Source organism: Eurytemora carolleeae, unplaced genomic scaffold (assembly GCF_000591075.1).
Source record: "Eurytemora carolleeae unplaced genomic scaffold, Eaff_2.0 scaffold684, whole genome shotgun sequence".
Lineage (NCBI taxonomy): Eukaryota > Metazoa > Arthropoda > Copepoda > Calanoida > Temoridae > Eurytemora > Eurytemora carolleeae.
Window position 1 is genome coordinate 139,398 of NW_019396580.1, and position 19,396 is coordinate 158,793.

Below are 19,396 nucleotides of genomic sequence, written 5' to 3' on the forward strand. Positions count from 1 at the left end.
TTTTTGTTTATGAATTTTTGTAAAGCTACAGACAGAAGGGACAGGGCACAAGGGCAAAGGAACTGATTACTTGGCACATTTTCTAATTTTTCAATCCCAAAATCTTCACAATCTGAAATGTTTACTGTTTCACGACACACTAAAGTAAATTGAACGAAATATGTTTTATGTTTTATCAATTATAACTCCGCTGATCAAAAAGCAATTGAGAAAAACGAAATTTTTTGAATTTCCAATATGTAATTCCAGATAAATTCGGTTTTCTTTTACTTTTGCATAAAATCAAAACTAGAGGAACTACGAGGTTACAAAGTCATAGAAGTAATGTCGCATGCAGTTGACCGTCTCCTTCTGTCTTTCTTTCACAGTGGTTTGATGAAGATTCATATTTTGAAATATCAAATATCAGGTTGCAAAGATATACAAATTAGAAAATTAGAGAATAAGGCCAGTACTCGGTAACTCATCTCTATCTTTATTTTTTATAAATATTTCTTTCCTTATCTATATTTATAGATAAATCTCTTTCCCTTATCTGTATTTATAGATATAAGCCTTGTCTCTATTTTTGTTTGTAGATATATCTTCTTCCTTTATCTTTATTTATTGATATATCTCCTGCCCTTATCTTTATTTATAGATATATCTTCTTCCTTTATCTTTATTTATTGATATATCTCCTTCCCTTATCTTTATTTATTGATATATCTCTTCCCTTATCTTTATTTATTGATATATCCCCTTCCCTTATCGTTGTTTATAAATTAATCTCTTGCCTCTATTTTTATTTGTAGATATATCTCTTCCCTTTTCGTTTTAAATGATATAACTCCTTCCCTAATCTTTATTTATAGATATATCCCCTTCCCTTATCTTTATTTATAGATATATCTCCTTCCCTTATCTTTATTTATAGATATATCTTCTTACCTTATCTTTATTTATAGATATATCTCTTCCCTTTTCTTCATTTATAAATATATCTCTTTCCCTTATCTTTATTTATTGATATATCTCCTTCCCTTATCTTTATTTATAGATATATCCCCTTCCCTTATCTTTATTTATAGATATATCTTCTTCCCTTATCTTTATTTATAGATTATTCTCCTTCTCTTTTCTTTATTTATAGATATTTTCCTTCCCTTTTCTTTATTTATAGATATATTCACCTTCCCTTATCTTTATTTATAGATATATCTCCTTCCCTTATCTTTATTTATAGATATATCTCCTTTCCTTTTCTTTATTTATAGTTATATCTCCTTCCCTTATCTTTATTTATAAATATATCCCCTTCCCTTATCTTTATTTATAGATATATCTCCTTCCCTTTTCTTTATTTATAGTTATTCTCCTTCTCTTTTCTTTATTTATAGATATTTTCCTTCCCTTTTCTTTATTTATAGATATATCCACTTCCCTTATCTTTATTTATAAATATATCTTCTTCCCTTATCTTTATTTATAGATATATCTCTTTCCCTTATCTTTATTTATAGATATATCTCCTTCCCTTATCTTTATTTATAGATATATCTCCTTCCCTTATCTTTATTTATAGATATATCTCCTTCCCTTATCTTTATTTATAGATATATCTTCTTACCTTATCTTTATTTATAGATATATCTCTTTCCCATATCTTTATTTATAGATATACCTCCTTCCCTTATCTTTATTTAAAGATATATCCATTCCAAATATATTAAGTTATATTTATATATATTGCCCGGGGAAATAAAAGAAAATATTTATTTTTATTTTAAAAAATTGATTTCTGAAGAAAAAAAAATGTTTCCCTCAGGGTACTCTCAGGGTTTTCTAAAATAGATAAAATAATATACATATTTATATATTAGCGAAGATCTATATTATATAGATAAATATACAGATAGTATAGATTAAGATGTCTCATCCCTTTTTCTTCATTTCCCATTTTCCCATTTTTTCTCTTCTCTACCCATTGTAATGTAAGCCGGTAAGATGGTTTGTTAAACCCTAATAACCCCCTTCAGGTTGGACTGTTGTATGAATCATTTGAAAACTCGCAATTCATGTATGGCAAGAATGGGTGATTTTATCTTTAGTGCGTATAATTTGAGTCTGAGAGGGGTAGATAAGATTGAGGATAGTAGAGAAGACTATCTCCGCCTGCACAGAACTGATAAGCTGGCAGCTACAGTTCAGATAAATAGACATCTTAAACATCGGAGCAGGAGGAAGAAGAAGAAGAAGAAGAAGAAGAAGAAGAAGAAGAAGAAGAAGAAGAAAAAGAAGAAGAAGAAGAAGAAGAAGAAGAAGAAGAAGAAGAAGAAGTTGAAGAAGAAGAAGAAGAAGAAAAAGAAGAAAAAGACGAAGAAAGTCTACCGACTATTTGTAAGAGTTAAGATAAGGTTCCCTCTGTTATTCTGGTGTATGCTATCTCCCATCTATCTATCTATCTATCTCCCTTCTTATCGTCTATTTCAGTTCTTTTTTTGCTCTAAATTTTGCTCAGTTATTAATCACATATTTACTTTTTAAGACTATTAGAACATAGCTAAACCACAATTGCGGTAATTAAATCAGAGGCGTATTCAGGAGGGGGGGGGGGCAGTGGGGCTTAGCCCCCCTCTTCTTGTACCCGTTTGTGGCAAAAACTCAATTCCTTTCATTGCGGGTTTAAACATTTAAACAAGATTTAAAATTTACATAATTCTACATTTTTAAAGATCGTGAAACAAATATATCTCCCCGATTTCTGCTCTGACTAAAAGGGGCAAGCCCCCTCCCTTCTTGAAAAAAAATTACCCCCCCCCCCCAGACAAATTCCTGAATACGCGGCATGTCATCAACAAAGATATCTAAAGAGTCAATTGTTTGCAAGCAAAGACTTCCAAATAGTCAATTAATCGTATGTAAAGGTTTAAAAAGTCCAATCAAGCCGGTTTATCAAGATTGCTTGATACTTCGACCCTCTTTAGATGAGAAGTGTAATATTGAAGATAAATTGACGCGATAAAAAGGTGTAACAAAAGATAAGGTCAATTTATTATCATTATTGATACATAAAAAAGGCATTTTTGAAAATATATTTTAAATGAAAATTTGATTTTGATATAGAATGAATGAAAAAAATTTGTTTACAATTTTATCAACACTTTTTGAAAGTTAATTTTGAAAGAATTACTTTTCAATTCGTCATGTCGGCCCAGGATTAAACACTTTTTCGCCCGTAGCTTTGGCGGGATGTTATGCTTCCTAATTGTCCCTAGGAATGACTAAAATCCCATTCAAAAATTGTAAAAGCAGACTAAATGATGGTAATCGCCAACAAAGACTGAGATGTAAAAGGTATGATTCGCGAGAAATGAAAGGGGAAATCGAATTCGATGGTGATCGCTATTAATCTTACATCTATATCTGTTGCGTCTATAAGGAGAAAATGGTTAAACACGACTCATACACCGTTAAACACGTAGCGTTCATACAAATTCACAAAGTTGAATCACTCACTCAGATCGTAAATAATTAAATAAAATTTTAAATTATTCATTCAGATAATACATTCTTTAATCATCTAATTCTAATCAATACATTCGTAAACAGTTGATATTCAATAATATGTTTTAATTGTTAGATATACAATATACTTTAATTTGCGGCTACTTGTATCTGCTCTCGATGCTTTACGGATTCCATATACATGAGGTCGTCATTACTGTCTCGTTCTTTGTGGGTAACTCAGTATGCTATCCTAGTTCAACGTCCCTGTAAATTAATTTTAAATAATATTAATACTTATATACAGACAAGGTGTGAAAATGCATAATTATAATGAAGGTTTGACAGAAAAAGCGTGGGTGAGGATTCAACTTTTATAATATTTTGCATCTTTTACTAGTTCTTATCATATTTTGTATAAAGGGACTGTTAACGTTATTTCAAGTAAACCTCTATACATTGAGCACAGCGCCCTTTAAACCGTTCACTTGGCAAACATTAGAAAGATATTATCCTCGTTTTTCTATCCAAAAATTAATAGTTTCAATTAGTTGTTTCACTAAAAAGGAATTGAGTTTTTGCTACAAACTTACATTTTCTAACCCCTATATCTTTGATATTTCAAACTTAGACTATTTTATCTACCAGAAGTAATGGTTTGAAATATCAAAGGTCTAGAGGAAAACGGGGTTACTAAGTTATAGGAATTAGAAAATCTGAGTTTGTGGCAAAAACTCAATTCCTTTCATTGCGGGTTTAAACATTTAAACAAGATTTAAAATTTACATAATTCTACATTTTTAAAGATCGTGAAACAAATATATCTCCCCGATTTCTGCTCTGACTAAAAGGGCATGGTTTTGAATCATGCATGCAAGTTACAACTCCAAAAAAGGACACGTAAAAATGGATCACTTGTGGAAGACGACTATCGGCCTACACAACAAGAGAAGATTTACTACGTGGCATCGAACATTCTAGATTCCCGGCCATGTGATAGATATAAACTGTTATAGATTTATCGAATCAGTTATTGATATAGTTGGATCTAAATATATACTGGTAATAATACTCGTGCTTCAATAGAGTCGGTCCTCTCGACCTCTAAACACTTCAGATTTCGTATCCAGTCCCTTAAAGAAAAAAATGTTGAATAAATATATATAATTGTTAAAACAACCGTGCTATAAGATTGCTATCAAATGTAGACTAATTAAAGCATTAAATCTATGCAAATTAAGGAATTATGTCACTTGGGAATTTTCCACACATGTAAAACCAAATACAGTGGTAAGCGATTTTATCAATACAATGAAGACGATTTTTGATTTCAATTTTGATTTATATCAAGCTCTTAAACAGAATGGATAAAACATTTTCTTGGAGTAGTAAAATTAAAGTAAATAAAACATTATTTATTTTTTAATATTTTATACTTACCTTTAATATTTTATACGTTTTATATGAAGCCAAATTCTGCAAAATAAATTGCAAGAATAACAAATAAAAAAGCGGTTCGTTTTAAAATAGAAGAAAAGAATAAAAAATTGAACATTTCAGACAGAATTCGGTCTTAGAAAATAAAAGACAACGATCCAACTCCCATCATTTCTTCTAGAATAAAAATGTGAATTTTTGTCAAATCTCAGCTGGAAAATAACTAAATGAACTTTGGAAATTCCTGTTAGACAATATACATTAATGTGATGAAGAAAAAACTAATTTTGTAATCTTTATACTAATTTGAACTTGTTAAAAGCAGTTAGAAATCTTTATCTGGTTTCAAGTTTTAAATGATAAAGGTTTAATACAAGTTATTACAAGGTTTAACGTTTGCAATTCGTAATCTCTTTCCTAGATAAAACTAAACCATGCATTGAAGATAAAACTCATATTTGTATTAAAGAAACCAGAGTAAACGTAGTTTCAAGCGACTCAAAGCTGTATCTCTGTATCTCTGTATCTCTGTATCTCTGTATCTCTGTATCTTTGTATCTCTGTATCTCTGTATCTCTGTAAAGTTACAAAGGAATTTTTCTACGGTAGGCGATTATTTCAATAAAATGAAGATGATTTTCGATTTCAATTTTGATTTATATCAAGCTTTTAAACAGCATGGATACACAAAACATGGAAACAAAGGAAACTTTCAATTTGAAAGGCTTCTCTTTTATCACTTGTAATTTTGAAATTCGAAAATTTGCTTGTTAACAATTACAACTTAAATAAAGAAGTCGTCTTCATTATATTGAAATAATCGGCTACCACTGTACAGAAAAAGGGAAGAATGTGAGAAGAAAAAAACTTTAACCATGTAAAAATTACGAAATCTTTAACACTTTTTCAAGGGTTCCGTCGTGAATCAGCTATGCCCCTGTAAACGGAGGGTCACTTAATTATAGCTTTCAAGCAAAAAATGACGAGAATTTTGAAAATTACTTTTTTTAAACCAAAACTAACAGCAAGTAGTTTATAGTGCTAAAATGTACATGAAAATGACACAGAAAAGTAAAAGATGGTAAAAGCCCAAGGCGTTGCAACACTTTAAAGCCGACACTGTCTTAAAAATTGATGAGCCCTTTTTTAAGCAGGCTGAATCTATGTGATTAATTACCACGACCTCAAAGGAGGTTTTTTTCTGGACATTACGACATGTGACTTTACCAAAAACACATTTTTGTCATCCGTTAACCATAGGATCTCTCCGTCCATCCGCGTAATGTCGTCTTTAACTTAAAATTCCCTCTCGGAGACACCAAACCAAATAATTTTAGCCCCGTTTTCTTTGTTCTCCGGTAACGGAGTCTAAACACTTTTATTATTGTGAACCCATATTTTCATATAAAGAATTGGTGACTTTCGTTAATAATTAATTGTCATTCTTTTCAGAAGTTTTAATATATAAAAACGTCTTAGGACTCTCCGACGGTTTTAACCTACAGATCCAAAAATAGATCGTAAGAATCTTTTCATTGTAAACAATTCATTATATCGATTTATATTATTATCCATTTCATTTTTTAGGAAATAAAGAGTTTCTCTGCATTATCGGCTTTGATTTGAGGGTTATTCCGTTGAGAATCTTGCAGCTATCCGACAACAATTTTATAGAGTTGGATTACATAGAATACATCAAAATATATAGGTCATTAACTTAGACAAGACATTAAATGGATAGAATATAAAAATAGAAAGGTCGTTTACATAGATAGGATATTAAAGGGATAGGATATAAAAATAGAAAGGTCATTAACATAGATAGGATATTAAAGGGATAGGATATAAAAATAGAAAGGTCTGTCACATAGAAAAGACATTTAATTGATTACAAGATAGATAGGTCATTAACATAGAGTCTTTAACATATATTTAGGACATTTCATATCACAACAAATAGGACCTTCATATATTGCATCAACATCTCTCTGTCTATCAATACATAGCACTTATATCTTTTATATACCCATCTATCCATTATTCTATCTTTCTATATATTTATCCAATAATCTATCTACAATCAATATCTATTTCTTGCCGATATCTATAACTTTGGCTCTAAAATTGTCTAAAAAACTATATAGAAATCTATCTATTAATCAATATCTATCTCTAGCCCATATATAGCTTTATCTTTTGATCTAAATGTCTATTTTTTAATAATCAGATTTTTTTTATGTGAATTCTCAATTTTGTTTTTCATTTTTTCGTTGTTGATTAGGCAATAAAATTTTGAAATTGTTAATAATATGAAAGACTAAAATTGATTCAGAATAATAATATCTAGAAAAAAATTGTTTTGAAATTAAAAAGCTAAAAAACCTGAAGAAAAATTGAATTATAACGTTTATTACACCTAGGATTTAAAATGACAATTATAACATTTAAGATTTCTATTCTTTCTTCAATCTTTTCTGACAATAAAATTCAGCGTGGGCCGAATACGCCGCCATTTTGGAAAACACGATGCCGCAATTCTCACATTTTATAGCGTCTTTCTTTTCTTTTTCCGGCTCAATCGTCTTCGGTTCCTGCTCGGGTTCCATTTTGATTTTTTTCTCCGGCTCTATTTCATTTTCGGCGGCAATATCTTCGTCGATTTTTCGCTTCTTTACTTGACCTGAAATTAAATAAAAATAAGTTAAACCAGTTTAAAAAATATAAATGAAGCAGGAATATTTTAGTTTTATATTTAATGAAAAAGGCCGGGGTTAAAGAGACTGTTGGCCTAATTTCAAGTAACTCTCTATGTACACAAAGGAAGGACATACTCATATGATAAAGGTAGATTGTGCATATGACGACATTTTTCTTCTTGAAAGATATAAATGTACAGAGATGTTTTAAAGATATTCCTATTATATAGATTAACTAGGTCGGTTGTGAACATTGGCTGTTCTTATGTCATTGAGTACTTGTGGTGTACATGAGTTCTGTAGAGAGAAATTTAAGTTAGTTTAGTCCTTCTCATGTCCTTCTTCAGTTCTCGTCAATATGATATATTGCTCCTGAGTGGTTTAATAATTATGAAATCCATTAAAGGGAGTGACCGGCTATGTATGGTAGTTGAACAGAGTATACAGTGTTGTGGAAAACTTCTTTCGGATTCATTTGAGATATATTAAACTTTTAAGAGATCTGTAAATCCTGAGTTTGAGCGCAAATTCGACGTTCAAAACTTCTACTTTGGGGGTGGATACGTTTTTAGAATTAGTTTTTTTTTTTAAATTATTAAATAACGACAACGTAAAATAAAGTAAAAATTATACAGTAATCTAATTAGATGCTAAAATCGATTATTTCGTTTTCATTATTATATTAAATTTCAAATTTTCTTTGAATTTATTCGCAGATTTCTTCAAATTCTTCGAATGTCGTCTTTTCAATAATAATTCTAGAAAATCTGCGAAAACTTTGTGAATAATGAGAAACCAGAATAATGAGATAATAGAAACTAATAATTGAACTAGATTACTTATTTTCGATGATAAGATTAATTTTTGTTTTCTCAACATGTTCCTATACATGACGTCTGTAATTTACTAAAGAACTTTTTTAAATTTTATGTCGTCGTTATTTGATGATTTAAAAAAAACCAATTCTGAAAACGTATCCACCCCAAAGTAGGAGTTTTGAACATCGAATTTGCGCTCAAACTCAGGATTTACAGATCTTTAAAAAGTTTAATATGTCTCAAATGAATCCGAAAGAAGCTTTCCACAGCACTGCATACTCAGTTCAACTACCTTACATAGCCGGTCACTCCCTTTAAAACATTAAACCACCCCGCTTATCATTGAAATACACTTTGACCCCTAGAAGTATGAGTTCGCGGACTGTACAATTCTTGGCAATTTTGCGTTCATAAGCTATCTATGTTTATTTATTTATCTATGGACATACTAGATTCATAACGGTTTCCTTTATACCTTTGTATAAGTAAAACTAATATAGATACTCTATCAATGGCCTGCGGATTTCAGCAGGCAAAAGTTGAAAGAAATTTAACAATTTTTAATCTTTTCATAAAAACGACAATATCCTGCTTATTACGATTCATATTAAAGGTTTAAGGGCATCATTATGTAGAGAGAATTCCACTCAATTATTAAGAAAAGGTATTCTAAAATTACCTATTAAATGCACGTAAACATGGTCAATAAGTTTCTCTCTTGACTCCTTAAGTCCACAAATCTTGCAGAAAACCTCATCTGACTCTCCGCCCTCCGCCCCAGATTTGTCTGCCGCTGGTCTCTCCGCCTTGCGGTCTTTTTCTAGATCAAGATCCCGCTTTCTGGCGGAAAGAAGGGCAAGCATTTCCGACAAGGCGGTTTGAGCACCCACCGAGTTTCCTGGGACCGCCGACGGGCTGACAGGACCGGCGGGAGCGACTAATGCCCCGCCGGACGCTGCCCCGCTAGCAAGCTGACCACTCTTCATGAGAGCATCAAGAAATTTCATTTCTTCAGATTTCTTGATCCCGGCGCAATATCTTGACTGATGAGCCTACAAAAGAAAAAAACCTTTAAGTTTGATTACTTAAAAATAAAAATTGTTTTTGAATAAAATGTTTGTTTGGCCCTTTTCTAAAAAAAGTCAATTTTTACGAGATTTTACTATTCCATGTTAGGTTTGGTTAAAGTAAGTCAAGGGAGGCCTCTCTTTGTAGATGCAAGAAGGGGGGGGGGTGTCCACAGCTTTTTTGACTTGACTTTACCTGTAAATTACTGATAGATTTGAAGCTTATCCCGCAGCCTTCACAACCAAAATGTGATGTCGACTGTAGAGGGTTCGGCATTCTAAAATTATTAAAATAAAAAGTCACGTAAATCGAACAAAAATTTCGTATACATTGAATTAGAAATATTTCAAATTTTGGAAAATTTCCCAGGAATATTGAAAAGGTAAAAACTCGAAAGTTTTCTCACTCATTATAGATTTTTTAGAATAAGTAATAACCTATGTTTCTAAAGAAAATTTTTACAAAAGTATTTAACAAAAGTTGTACCTTGAATTTTGCATAAGCAGAGGAAGCTGAGGGCTTTTCATCCCAGCTAGCAGAGCTTCTTGTTGCTTCATGAGAAGCTCCCTGGCGAGAAGCTCCTTATTCAAAAGCTGCTGCTGCTCCCTACCAGACCCCTGCTGCTCTGAAGGGCTGGTACTGCTACTTCGAGGACTTTTACACTTCGGGATCTGAGTAAAAAATATTTTAGAATAAAGAAACTTTAATTTTCAAAACTTCATATCTTTGCAACCTAATGTCCTTTTGTCGTAAATCTTTATTATTTCAAAATATGGAATCTGCTAGATCGAACATTTCAAGTTAGAAATATCAAAGGTTTTCACCAACAGGTTGCAAAGATATAGGGCGTTTTTTAAAGTTTTAAAAAGTTTAATGACAAAAACGTGTAAAGGTAAAAAGGTAAAAAATAAAAATTTAAATCTAGTTTTATTATTACTTTAAGATTGAAGGATAGGTTTAACAAGTTATTGGTAAATTAGTCAAGATTTGTATCATTTAAAATAGATTTATTTGTCAACTATTCGAGTTTTACAGGTTTACCGTGTAAATATCAACCCTGATAAATAGATAGATAGATAGATAGATAATTAGATAGATAATCATGGATACATTTCAGATAGCAAGAGAAATATATATATAAATAGCAAAATGAATAGAAAGATAGAAAGATAGATAGATACATTGATAGAGGATAAATAAATAATTATTGAAAGCATAGGCTATAGACAGATAATTTATTAATTAAAAAGATATAAATACATCTGTATTTGTAATTGTTTGTGTACAAATGAAATTGATTGATTGATTGACAGATGAGATAGATAGATATATTGATAGTAAAAGATATAGATAGTTAAATAGATCGATTGCCAGATAAATATATTGATGGATAGAAAAAATATCTTAATTGAAAGATAAATAAATAGAAAGCATGACAATCGCGCGTTATTTATTTTGAGCTGGGTAGTAAAATCTAAACATATGATCACGGGCAGCCGTAGTACATTTGAATTTCCGAGCCGGGTCAACCTTTCCGGTCCCAGTTTGTACTTTACCCAGCTCTGTGGACATGGGACTAGTCAGTGCAACAAGATGGACGCGGTCAGACTTTATGGTTCATATAGGTTGAATTTACTTTTACTAAAGGGGCAGAGGTGCGTGTGATTTAAGAACCTATGTCATATCATATTACTAAAATTACTAAAATTACTAAAATTACTACAATATTAGAAAACATTTCAGTAAGCAGACAAGTATTTTAAAACCTTTTATCAATTTTAGGAATTTTGCGATAAAATTCAAATATTTTTTTCTAAAATGAAAGAACCTGATAACTGGTCTAAAGTTTTAATTCCGTAACCCTTATATCTTTGCAACCTGGTGTTGTTAACCTTTAAATTAATACAAACTTTTTATTTAAAAAAAAGTTACAATTGAAAATATCTACAGTTACAAAATCAGGTTGCACGTCTGAGCGGAATAATCATGCTTTTTAAAAGTCCAATGTGCCGGCCTTGGCTGGGGGTTAAATAGCATATTAAACTAAATAAATCTTGCGATTATTCAGATTTATTTTTACAGATGTATCAGAATCAGATGTATCAAAACTGTTTAATTGACGGTAAAGTGTAATGAAAGAAGAGATATACCATCTGTAAAATATGTTCACGAAATGGTCTATTTTAGCCGATTCGAAATTATACGTGACTTTTGAAAATACGGTATTTAAAAACAGTCTATGAAGTATGAAAAATAAAAAATCGCGAATTTCCTTTTTCCTGCAAAGTATATCAAATTAAAAAACTTATTGTAAACGATTTTCATGCTTTCTTAAACTTTTCAATTTTCATGCGGTTTTTTACTCTGGGGCGAGTAAAGTTACGTATGTTATTCAATTGATTTAGAAAAGTTACTAGCAAATAAGATTGTGAAAACGTTATAATAACCAATGCTCTTTATTTATTTTGTAGCAACTACTAAATACAAGGGAGCAAGAAACATCGTAAAAACAGTTTACAAGCGCGCCGAATACTAATCTATTAATCTAAAAATTAGTAATAATAAGACAAATTAGTGATAGTCAGACAAATTAGTGACAATAAGACAATTTAGTGATAATCAGACAAATTAGCGATAATAAGACAATTTAGTGATAATCAGACAAATCAGTGACAATAAGACAATTTAGTGATAATCAGACAAATTAGTGACAATAAGACAATTTAGTGATAATCAGACAAATTAGTGACAATAAGACAATTTAGTGATAATCAGACAAGTTAGTGACAATAAGACAATTTAGTGATAATCAGACAAGTTAGTGATAATAAGAAAAATTAGTGATAATAAGACAAATTAGTGATAAAAAGACAAATTAGAAAAACTAGTATTCCCGATTCAGCGAAAGCTGCTTGACAAGTGGATTTCACTGATATTATAATGCAACATTGGCACTATTGGGTTCAGAGTATAGTTTAACTTGTGGTTTGGCACTATTGGGTTAAGGGTATAGTTTAACTATTGGTTTGGCACTAGTGGGTTCAGAGTATAGTTTAACTTGTGGTTTGGCACTATTGGGTTAAGGGTATAGTTTAACTTGTGGTTTGGCATTATTGGGTTCAGAGTATAGTTAAACTTCTGGTTTGGCATTATTGGGTTTTAGAGTATAGTTTAACCTGTGGTTTGGCACTATTGGGTTCAGAGTATAGTTTAACTTGTGTTCTGGAACAATTGGGTTCAGAGTATAGTTAAACTTCTGGTTTGGCACTATTGGGTTCAGAGTATAGTTTAACTTGTGTTTTGGCATTATTGGGTTCAGAGTAAAGTTTAACTTGTGGTTTGGCACTACTGGGTTCAGAGTATAGTTCAACTTGTGGTTTGGCACTATTGGGTTCAGATTATAGTTTAACTTGTGGTTTGGTACTAATGAGTTAAGAGTATACATTCCAACTAAGATTTGACACTTTTTGGTTAATTAGGTTAATCTATTGTTTGGATTAAATGTGTAAGAAGTTATATGTTAATTATGGTTTGTCATTGGGTTAAGAGCATATTTTCTAACCTGGCTTAGACACTTTTGGGTTCAATTGGTTATCCTATAGTTTATTACTTGTGTTTTGGCACTAATGGGTTAATTGTATATTTTAACCTGAAGTTTGGCACTTATTGGTTAATTCTATATTTTAACCCTAAACAATACTATACAATACTATACTACTCTGAACCCAATAGTGCCAAATCATAAGTTAAACATACTCTGAACCTTCACGCATAAATGGGTTAAGAGTATATTCTAACCTGAGGTTTGGTACTAATACATCCTAACCAGAGGTTTGGTACAATAGGTTAATTGTACATCCTAACCAGAGGTTTGGTACTAATAGGTTAATTACATATTCTAACCTTAGATTAGGCACTAATGGGTTAATTGTATATTCTAACCTGAGGTTTGGCACTATTGGGCTAATTGTATATTCTAACCAGAGGTTTGGCTCTAATGGGTTAATTGTATATTCTAACCAGAGGTTTGGTACTAATGGGTTGATTGTATATTCTAACCTGAGGTTTGGTACTAATGGGTTAATTGTATATTCTAACCTGAGGTTTGGTAATAATGGGTTAATTGTATATTCTAACCAGAGGTTTGGCACTAATGGGTTAATTGTATATTCTAACCTGAGGTTTGGTCTCCTGTTCCTCCTGCTCCTGAGCCTGCTGTTGCTTAACCCCAGAGCAATAGTACTTCTTGTGTGCCAGATAATTCTGATATTTGCTGAAGTTTATATTACACTCATTACACCGATTCACCGGCGGGCTCTTCAGCAGTTCAAGCTCCTGAATATAGATGGGGTTAAAATAAGTCAGAATATTTTTAACAGCTGGCGTTAATATCAGTCTGAGTATTTATTACAGATGGCGTTGATAAGGCAAAAAAAAGAGTTTCTCATCCATGTTTTGGCCAAGTTTGAACTTGGAAATGTGAGATTATCTCGATATTAAAATGTCAGTCTAAACCAATCATGAAAAAAAATTGTAAAAAGTTGATTTTCACGCCAAAGTTTTGGCCAAGTTTGAGCAAGATTTTAAAGATTTAACAAGTAAAACTTATTTCGTCTAAAAAAGTTCCCAAAAGTAAAGAAATTTCAAACATCCAATTTTTCAATTAAAAAACACTTATACAACAAAACTAAATGGCAATATCTATATGAATAAAAAGAAAAACACTAGGATGCAAGAGCTCAATTTTTAGGGAAAATTTCAGTAAAAGTAAAACAACGTTACTATTAACAACATTATCCTGAACAATTTAATTTGGAATTAAATTTAGAAATATCTTCGTCTCATAGACTATATTTTTTTTATCTCACCTTCATTTTGAGCAGGTTAAAGTGAGATTCGATTCCAAACGATTTCTTTGATATGTCGTCTTCTTTATTCTGTACACCGGGATGTTCGGGGGATTTGTTTGTTAGGTCAAGAGGAGGAGACTGTTTAATGTCGTCTTCTGTTCGTTTTAAAGAACCCTGAACCGGAGAGCGTGGTTGAATTGAGGGAAGATTTAAATGCATGAGGGGTGGGCTATGGGAGGGGAAAAGGGGCGGGGAGGAGGCAGCATTCATAGGAACAAGCATCTTGTACTTCACCTCACCACATTCTCCTCGGCCCATAGGATACAGATAAACCATCTGCAGGGCCATGGGAACTACAGGAACTGTTGGATGATTTGGAACAGTTACTTCACCGAACTGGAACATATTCCATTTCCTCATGACGTCCTCAACACTAGGAACCCGGGGACTGGTTTGACCGGTCAAGGATTCGCTGGATGTATTGTGCTCGTCATCACTGGGCTCGAGCTCCACCTTGACGAGGTTGCTGACGTCGCGGGGCTCGTCATCCATGTCGTCTGTATCCTGAGGTTCCTGTTTAACTAAGTCAGGCTGGGCAGGGGCGACCAGTGACTTCGGGTTCCTCTGCTTTCTACGAGACATATCCTAGAATAAAGTTTTAATGTAAGACAATTTTGATTTAAAAAAAATTAAATTTGAAAAAAATTCTTCACATTTCTGGTAATATTGACAGCACAAAGTTGGCAGATCACATTTTGGAAATGGCAGGACTAAGCTGATTATGATTATTAACTCTAGAATTATACATAAAAAAATTGGGTTTATGAACAAATGCGAAAATCTGGAGCATTAGACGCAAAAATAGACTAGAAGATAGACGGAGAGCTAGATAGACTTAAAGATAGATGGAGAGCTAGATAGACTAAAAGATAGATGGAGAGATAAATAGACTTGAAGATTGAGGGAGAGCTATTCTAGAAGATAGATTAGAAAAAAATGGAGAGATAGATTAGATGATAGACGGAAAGATAGACTAGAAGATAGTCGGAGAGATAGACTAGAAGATAGTCGGAGAGATAGACTAGAAGATAGTCGGAGAGATAGACTCGAAGATAGACGGAGAAATACCCTAGAAGATAGAAGGAGAGATAAATAGACTTGAAGATAGAGGGAGAGATATTCTAGAAGAAAGAGGGAGAGATATTCTAGAAGATAGATTAGAAAAAAGATGGAGAGATTGATTAGATGATGGACCGAGAGATAGACTAGAAGATAGTCGGAGAGATAGACTAGAAGATAGTCGGAGAGATAAACTCGAAGAAAGACGGAGAAATACCCTAGAAGATAGAAGGAGAGATAAACTAGAAGATAGATTAGAAGATAGACAGAGAGATAGACGGATAGATAAACAGAGACATAGAGGAAGAGATAGACTAGAAGATGTTCGAATATATAAAATATAGAGATGGACTAGAAGTTAGACGGAGAAATAGTCTAGAAGATAGTAGGAAATAGACTAGAAGACAGTAGGAGAGATAGACTAGCAGATAGACGTAAAGTTGAACTAGAAGATAGACTATAAGATAGAAGGAGAGTTGGACTAGAAGATAGACTATAAGATAGAAAGAGAGTTTGACTAGAAGATAGACTAGAAGATAGAAGGAGAGTTGGACTTGTAGATAGAAGGAGAGTTGAACTAGAAGATAGACTAAAAGATAGAAAGAGAGTTAGACTAGAAGATAGATTAGAAGATAGAAGGAGAGTTAGACTAGAAGATAGATTAGAAGATAGAAAGAGAGTTAGACTAGAAGATAGACTAAAAGATATATCGGATAGATAAAAGGATGAATAGATGGAAAGATGAATGATAACGATAAGAATATTGAATATTTATGGAAATCTTTTTAAAACCTTAAAACTTAAAAAAGCAGAGATAGCATTTTGACACGTATTCCTTACAACGAAAAAGTCACGTTTAAAAAAAATGAAATTAGCAAATATAGAACTCTGGTAAGTGAAAATGTGCAATGCAATCAAAAAAGGGGAAGGCGTTTTTTTAAATACTACCAATCTAATCTTTATCTTTAAATACTACTAATCTAATATCTTAATCTTTAAATCTATAAAATCAAAAAAATCTGAAATCACATGTCTAATCAAAAACACTCCTATAAAGACCTAAGACTATTAAGATCAAATATATAAGAAATTACTGATACAATTTTCATAGGAGTAAAGCATAATTTAATTTTGGCATTTTATTTAAAGATAGCCATACAAGATTCACAACATTGCCCTAAAGAACTTTTTCTTATCACTTACGCATGTGATATCTATGATTTTCTCCTTGAAAATTATTAAAGGTTACCATTGTGAATCGGGATATTTTCTACCTGAGAAGAAGTAGAAGAGGAGGAGGGAGATTTCCTTAAACCCGGAGAACTTCTTCCTGAATCCTCCCCCCGCTGTCCTAGCTGTCCTAATTGTCTGTCAGGCGATCTCTGATGTCTGTCTGCAAGGGAAGGTGTGTGTCTGTCAGTTTGATTTACCACACTGCTCCCCAGGGTTGAAAGTAAAGACGTTGCTGAAATTATTAAAAAAATTAAATTGTCCTTTTTTTGGTTAAAATAAACCTTATGTTTCAAAGTCTTTTATTTTTGCAAACTAATGGTGCAGATCTTTGATATTTCAAATTTAGGTTATGTGACCCCTTACAGAAACTTTCAAATATGAATTACCGAATTTCAAAGATATAAAAATAGGACAAAACGAGATTGTGGGATTAATTCAGTGATTTCATATATTCATATTTTGGAGAATTTTATTTGCAAAAAGAAACTTAAACTTCGCGGTCAATTTGCAAACAAGATGTTACAAACAAAAACGTATTTGCATAGGATTGAATAAAATCTGAGATTATCACAGTTCAGTTCAAAGTTGAAAAATTTCTGCTTTTTTATTTAACTTAATCTATTTTTTTGAAAAGGTTTGACTATGAAGAAACTGAATTAATTTTAAAGGATAAGAATGCAAATTCTGAAAAAATAATTTACTTTTTATTGTACCTTTTACAAAAAAGTTCCTAAATGTCCTGAAATTTTAAAGCCATAAAAATCTTTCTTAACCAATTTAGATACAAACATTGTATGCTTTTTTTATTGCAATATTTAATTATAATCCAAAAAAAAACTTTAAACTTACCCATTTTTGTTTGAACTGTTGAATGGTATCTCTAGTATTCAATTCAGTTTAACATCAAATAAAATACAGAACATTGTCTTCTACGCATTGTGGTGAAATATCAACTAACACTTTTACAAGGAATATCTCGGCGCGGACCGTCCGAAAATTCTCCGGTCCGGGTCAATTTTTGGCGTGTTCTGGATTTATATTCACCAGTCTGGGATGGAAGTGGGCGGTGTACTGTTCCGAGGCTCAACCAATAGGAATTGACCTGATATCAGTATTCCGATACAAGATTTGCCGGATAAGATGTCCGCTTATCTTATCGCCGATCTATTACTTTGGTGCATTCGGGGCTAAAAGCAGGGGGGACAAAAAATGTTGGACTCTTAAAAAAGTTATAACCAGTATACAACCACCCTATTTCTATTTATGATTTAATATCATAATATAAATATCAAAAAGTGCAGACACTTTCAGTTTTGCAAAAAAAATGCGGGAATCGGTTTTCAACTTTTAAGTTTTGCGGATTTTTATGAATATATATTTTCAACCCTTATAAAATATATTTTCCAGGGCAGCAGACTATGAGCTGGAGCAGTATAGATAGACTGATAATAGATTGGAATATAGATATGGCTGGTCTACCCAGTATAGATAAGATTGTATGATTATAAACCTAGGATCTATCTAACTCTACGATCTATCTGATAAACGCTCAGGGTAAAATATATTTCACAAATATACAATAATAAAGATGAATACATATTATGCCATTTATTATTTTAGAATTATTACAAAAAATACAATTTTTCAATTTAACGAGAAACCCCTGAAAAAGTATTATCGGCTGTATCTGAAAAGAAGGGGGGGGGGGGTGAGGGGTTTATATAAATTTATAGGGCGGTATAGGGAAATAGAAAATATTAATTGTTATTCTTGCTCTGAGCAATGATATTACACTATGAATCCCGATTCGTTTGTTTACAAACAAGTGTACTGCATTTCCTGAGTATGTTTTAAATCCTCCGAGGGTTCCTTGTTGTTTATCTTCCTTGCGTAAAAGTATGGAAGAATGATGATTATATTTAATCTATATTGGAAATATATTTTATTTATCTTTATAATATAACTAGTCTGCAAGCGTGTAATAAAAAGTATGAAGTATAGTTCACTGCTTTTAATCCTACAGGAGATACACAATTCAAATCATATTATTTTCATTAGATATCTATGCTATAATATGTATGCTATAATCAATGCTATAATATCTATGCTATAATATCTATGCTATAATATCTATGCTATAATATCTATGCTATTATAGCTATGCTTTTATTGGGCTGAGCTTTGACCCACAGCTAGCACAACACTAAGAATTAGACAGAGGAGGAGGGTAAAATGTTTGCGACATAACTGGTCCGACTTTGTGACCTCGTAGCTCCTTTAGTTTTGAATTTACGCACGAGTATGAGAAAAGAAAAATTATCAGGTTAATTATTAACATGTCAATTTTGCGATCAATTTATTTAGATTGAGGTAACAAGTTCGACATGACGTTTATACGCAGAATATTATATGCGCAGGAAAGTGCTAATAAACACATGCTTTCAAAGCTAATTAAAAAAGACTCTTTTAGTCGACATTAAAAATTTAAAAGGGTGCATTAAATTAAAGTAAGGAATTGAGTCTTTGCCACAAACTCTGCTTTTCTAAACCCTATATCTTTGGGTTCCAATGTCGTAGACCTTAGAAATTTCAAACTATAAATAAGCCATGGAATTTTTTTTTAACATGTATAGGTTTTACTCTGTTTTATTTAGTATTACAAATACTAAAGGGAGTGTTTAGATATTTG

General features: G+C 31.9%; 1 protein-coding gene across 1 annotated transcript; it reads right to left on the bottom strand.

Moving 5' to 3' along the window:
* Nucleotides 1-7,316: 7,316 nt before the first annotated feature.
* On the bottom strand, nt 7,317-17,687 carry LOC111705862 (uncharacterized). Its single transcript, XM_023478560.1, has 8 exons — nt 17,557-17,687; nt 16,749-16,939; nt 14,374-15,000; nt 13,682-13,840; nt 9,992-10,176; nt 9,701-9,782; nt 9,117-9,489; nt 7,317-7,603 (listed from the first exon to the last, which is right to left on the bottom strand). Exons 1-8 carry the CDS (start codon nt 17,558-17,560, stop codon nt 7,377-7,379), a joined length of 1,848 nt encoding a protein of 615 aa, XP_023334328.1. The 5' UTR covers nt 17,561-17,687; the 3' UTR covers nt 7,317-7,376.
* Nucleotides 17,688-19,396: the final 1,709 nt, after the last annotated feature.

What these genes read in the sequence shown, in the direction of transcription:
- LOC111705862 (XM_023478560.1), bottom strand. An exon ending in CCTCTTCTACTTCTTCTCAG is followed by an intron (nt 15,001 to 16,748) that starts GTAGAAAATATC and finishes ACTTTATTCTAG; the next exon opens with GATATGTCTCGTAGAAAGCA. An exon ending in AATCTATCAGTAATTTACAG is followed by an intron (nt 9,490 to 9,700) that starts GTAAAGTCAAGT and finishes TTTCTTTTGTAG; the next exon opens with GCTCATCAGTCAAGATATTG.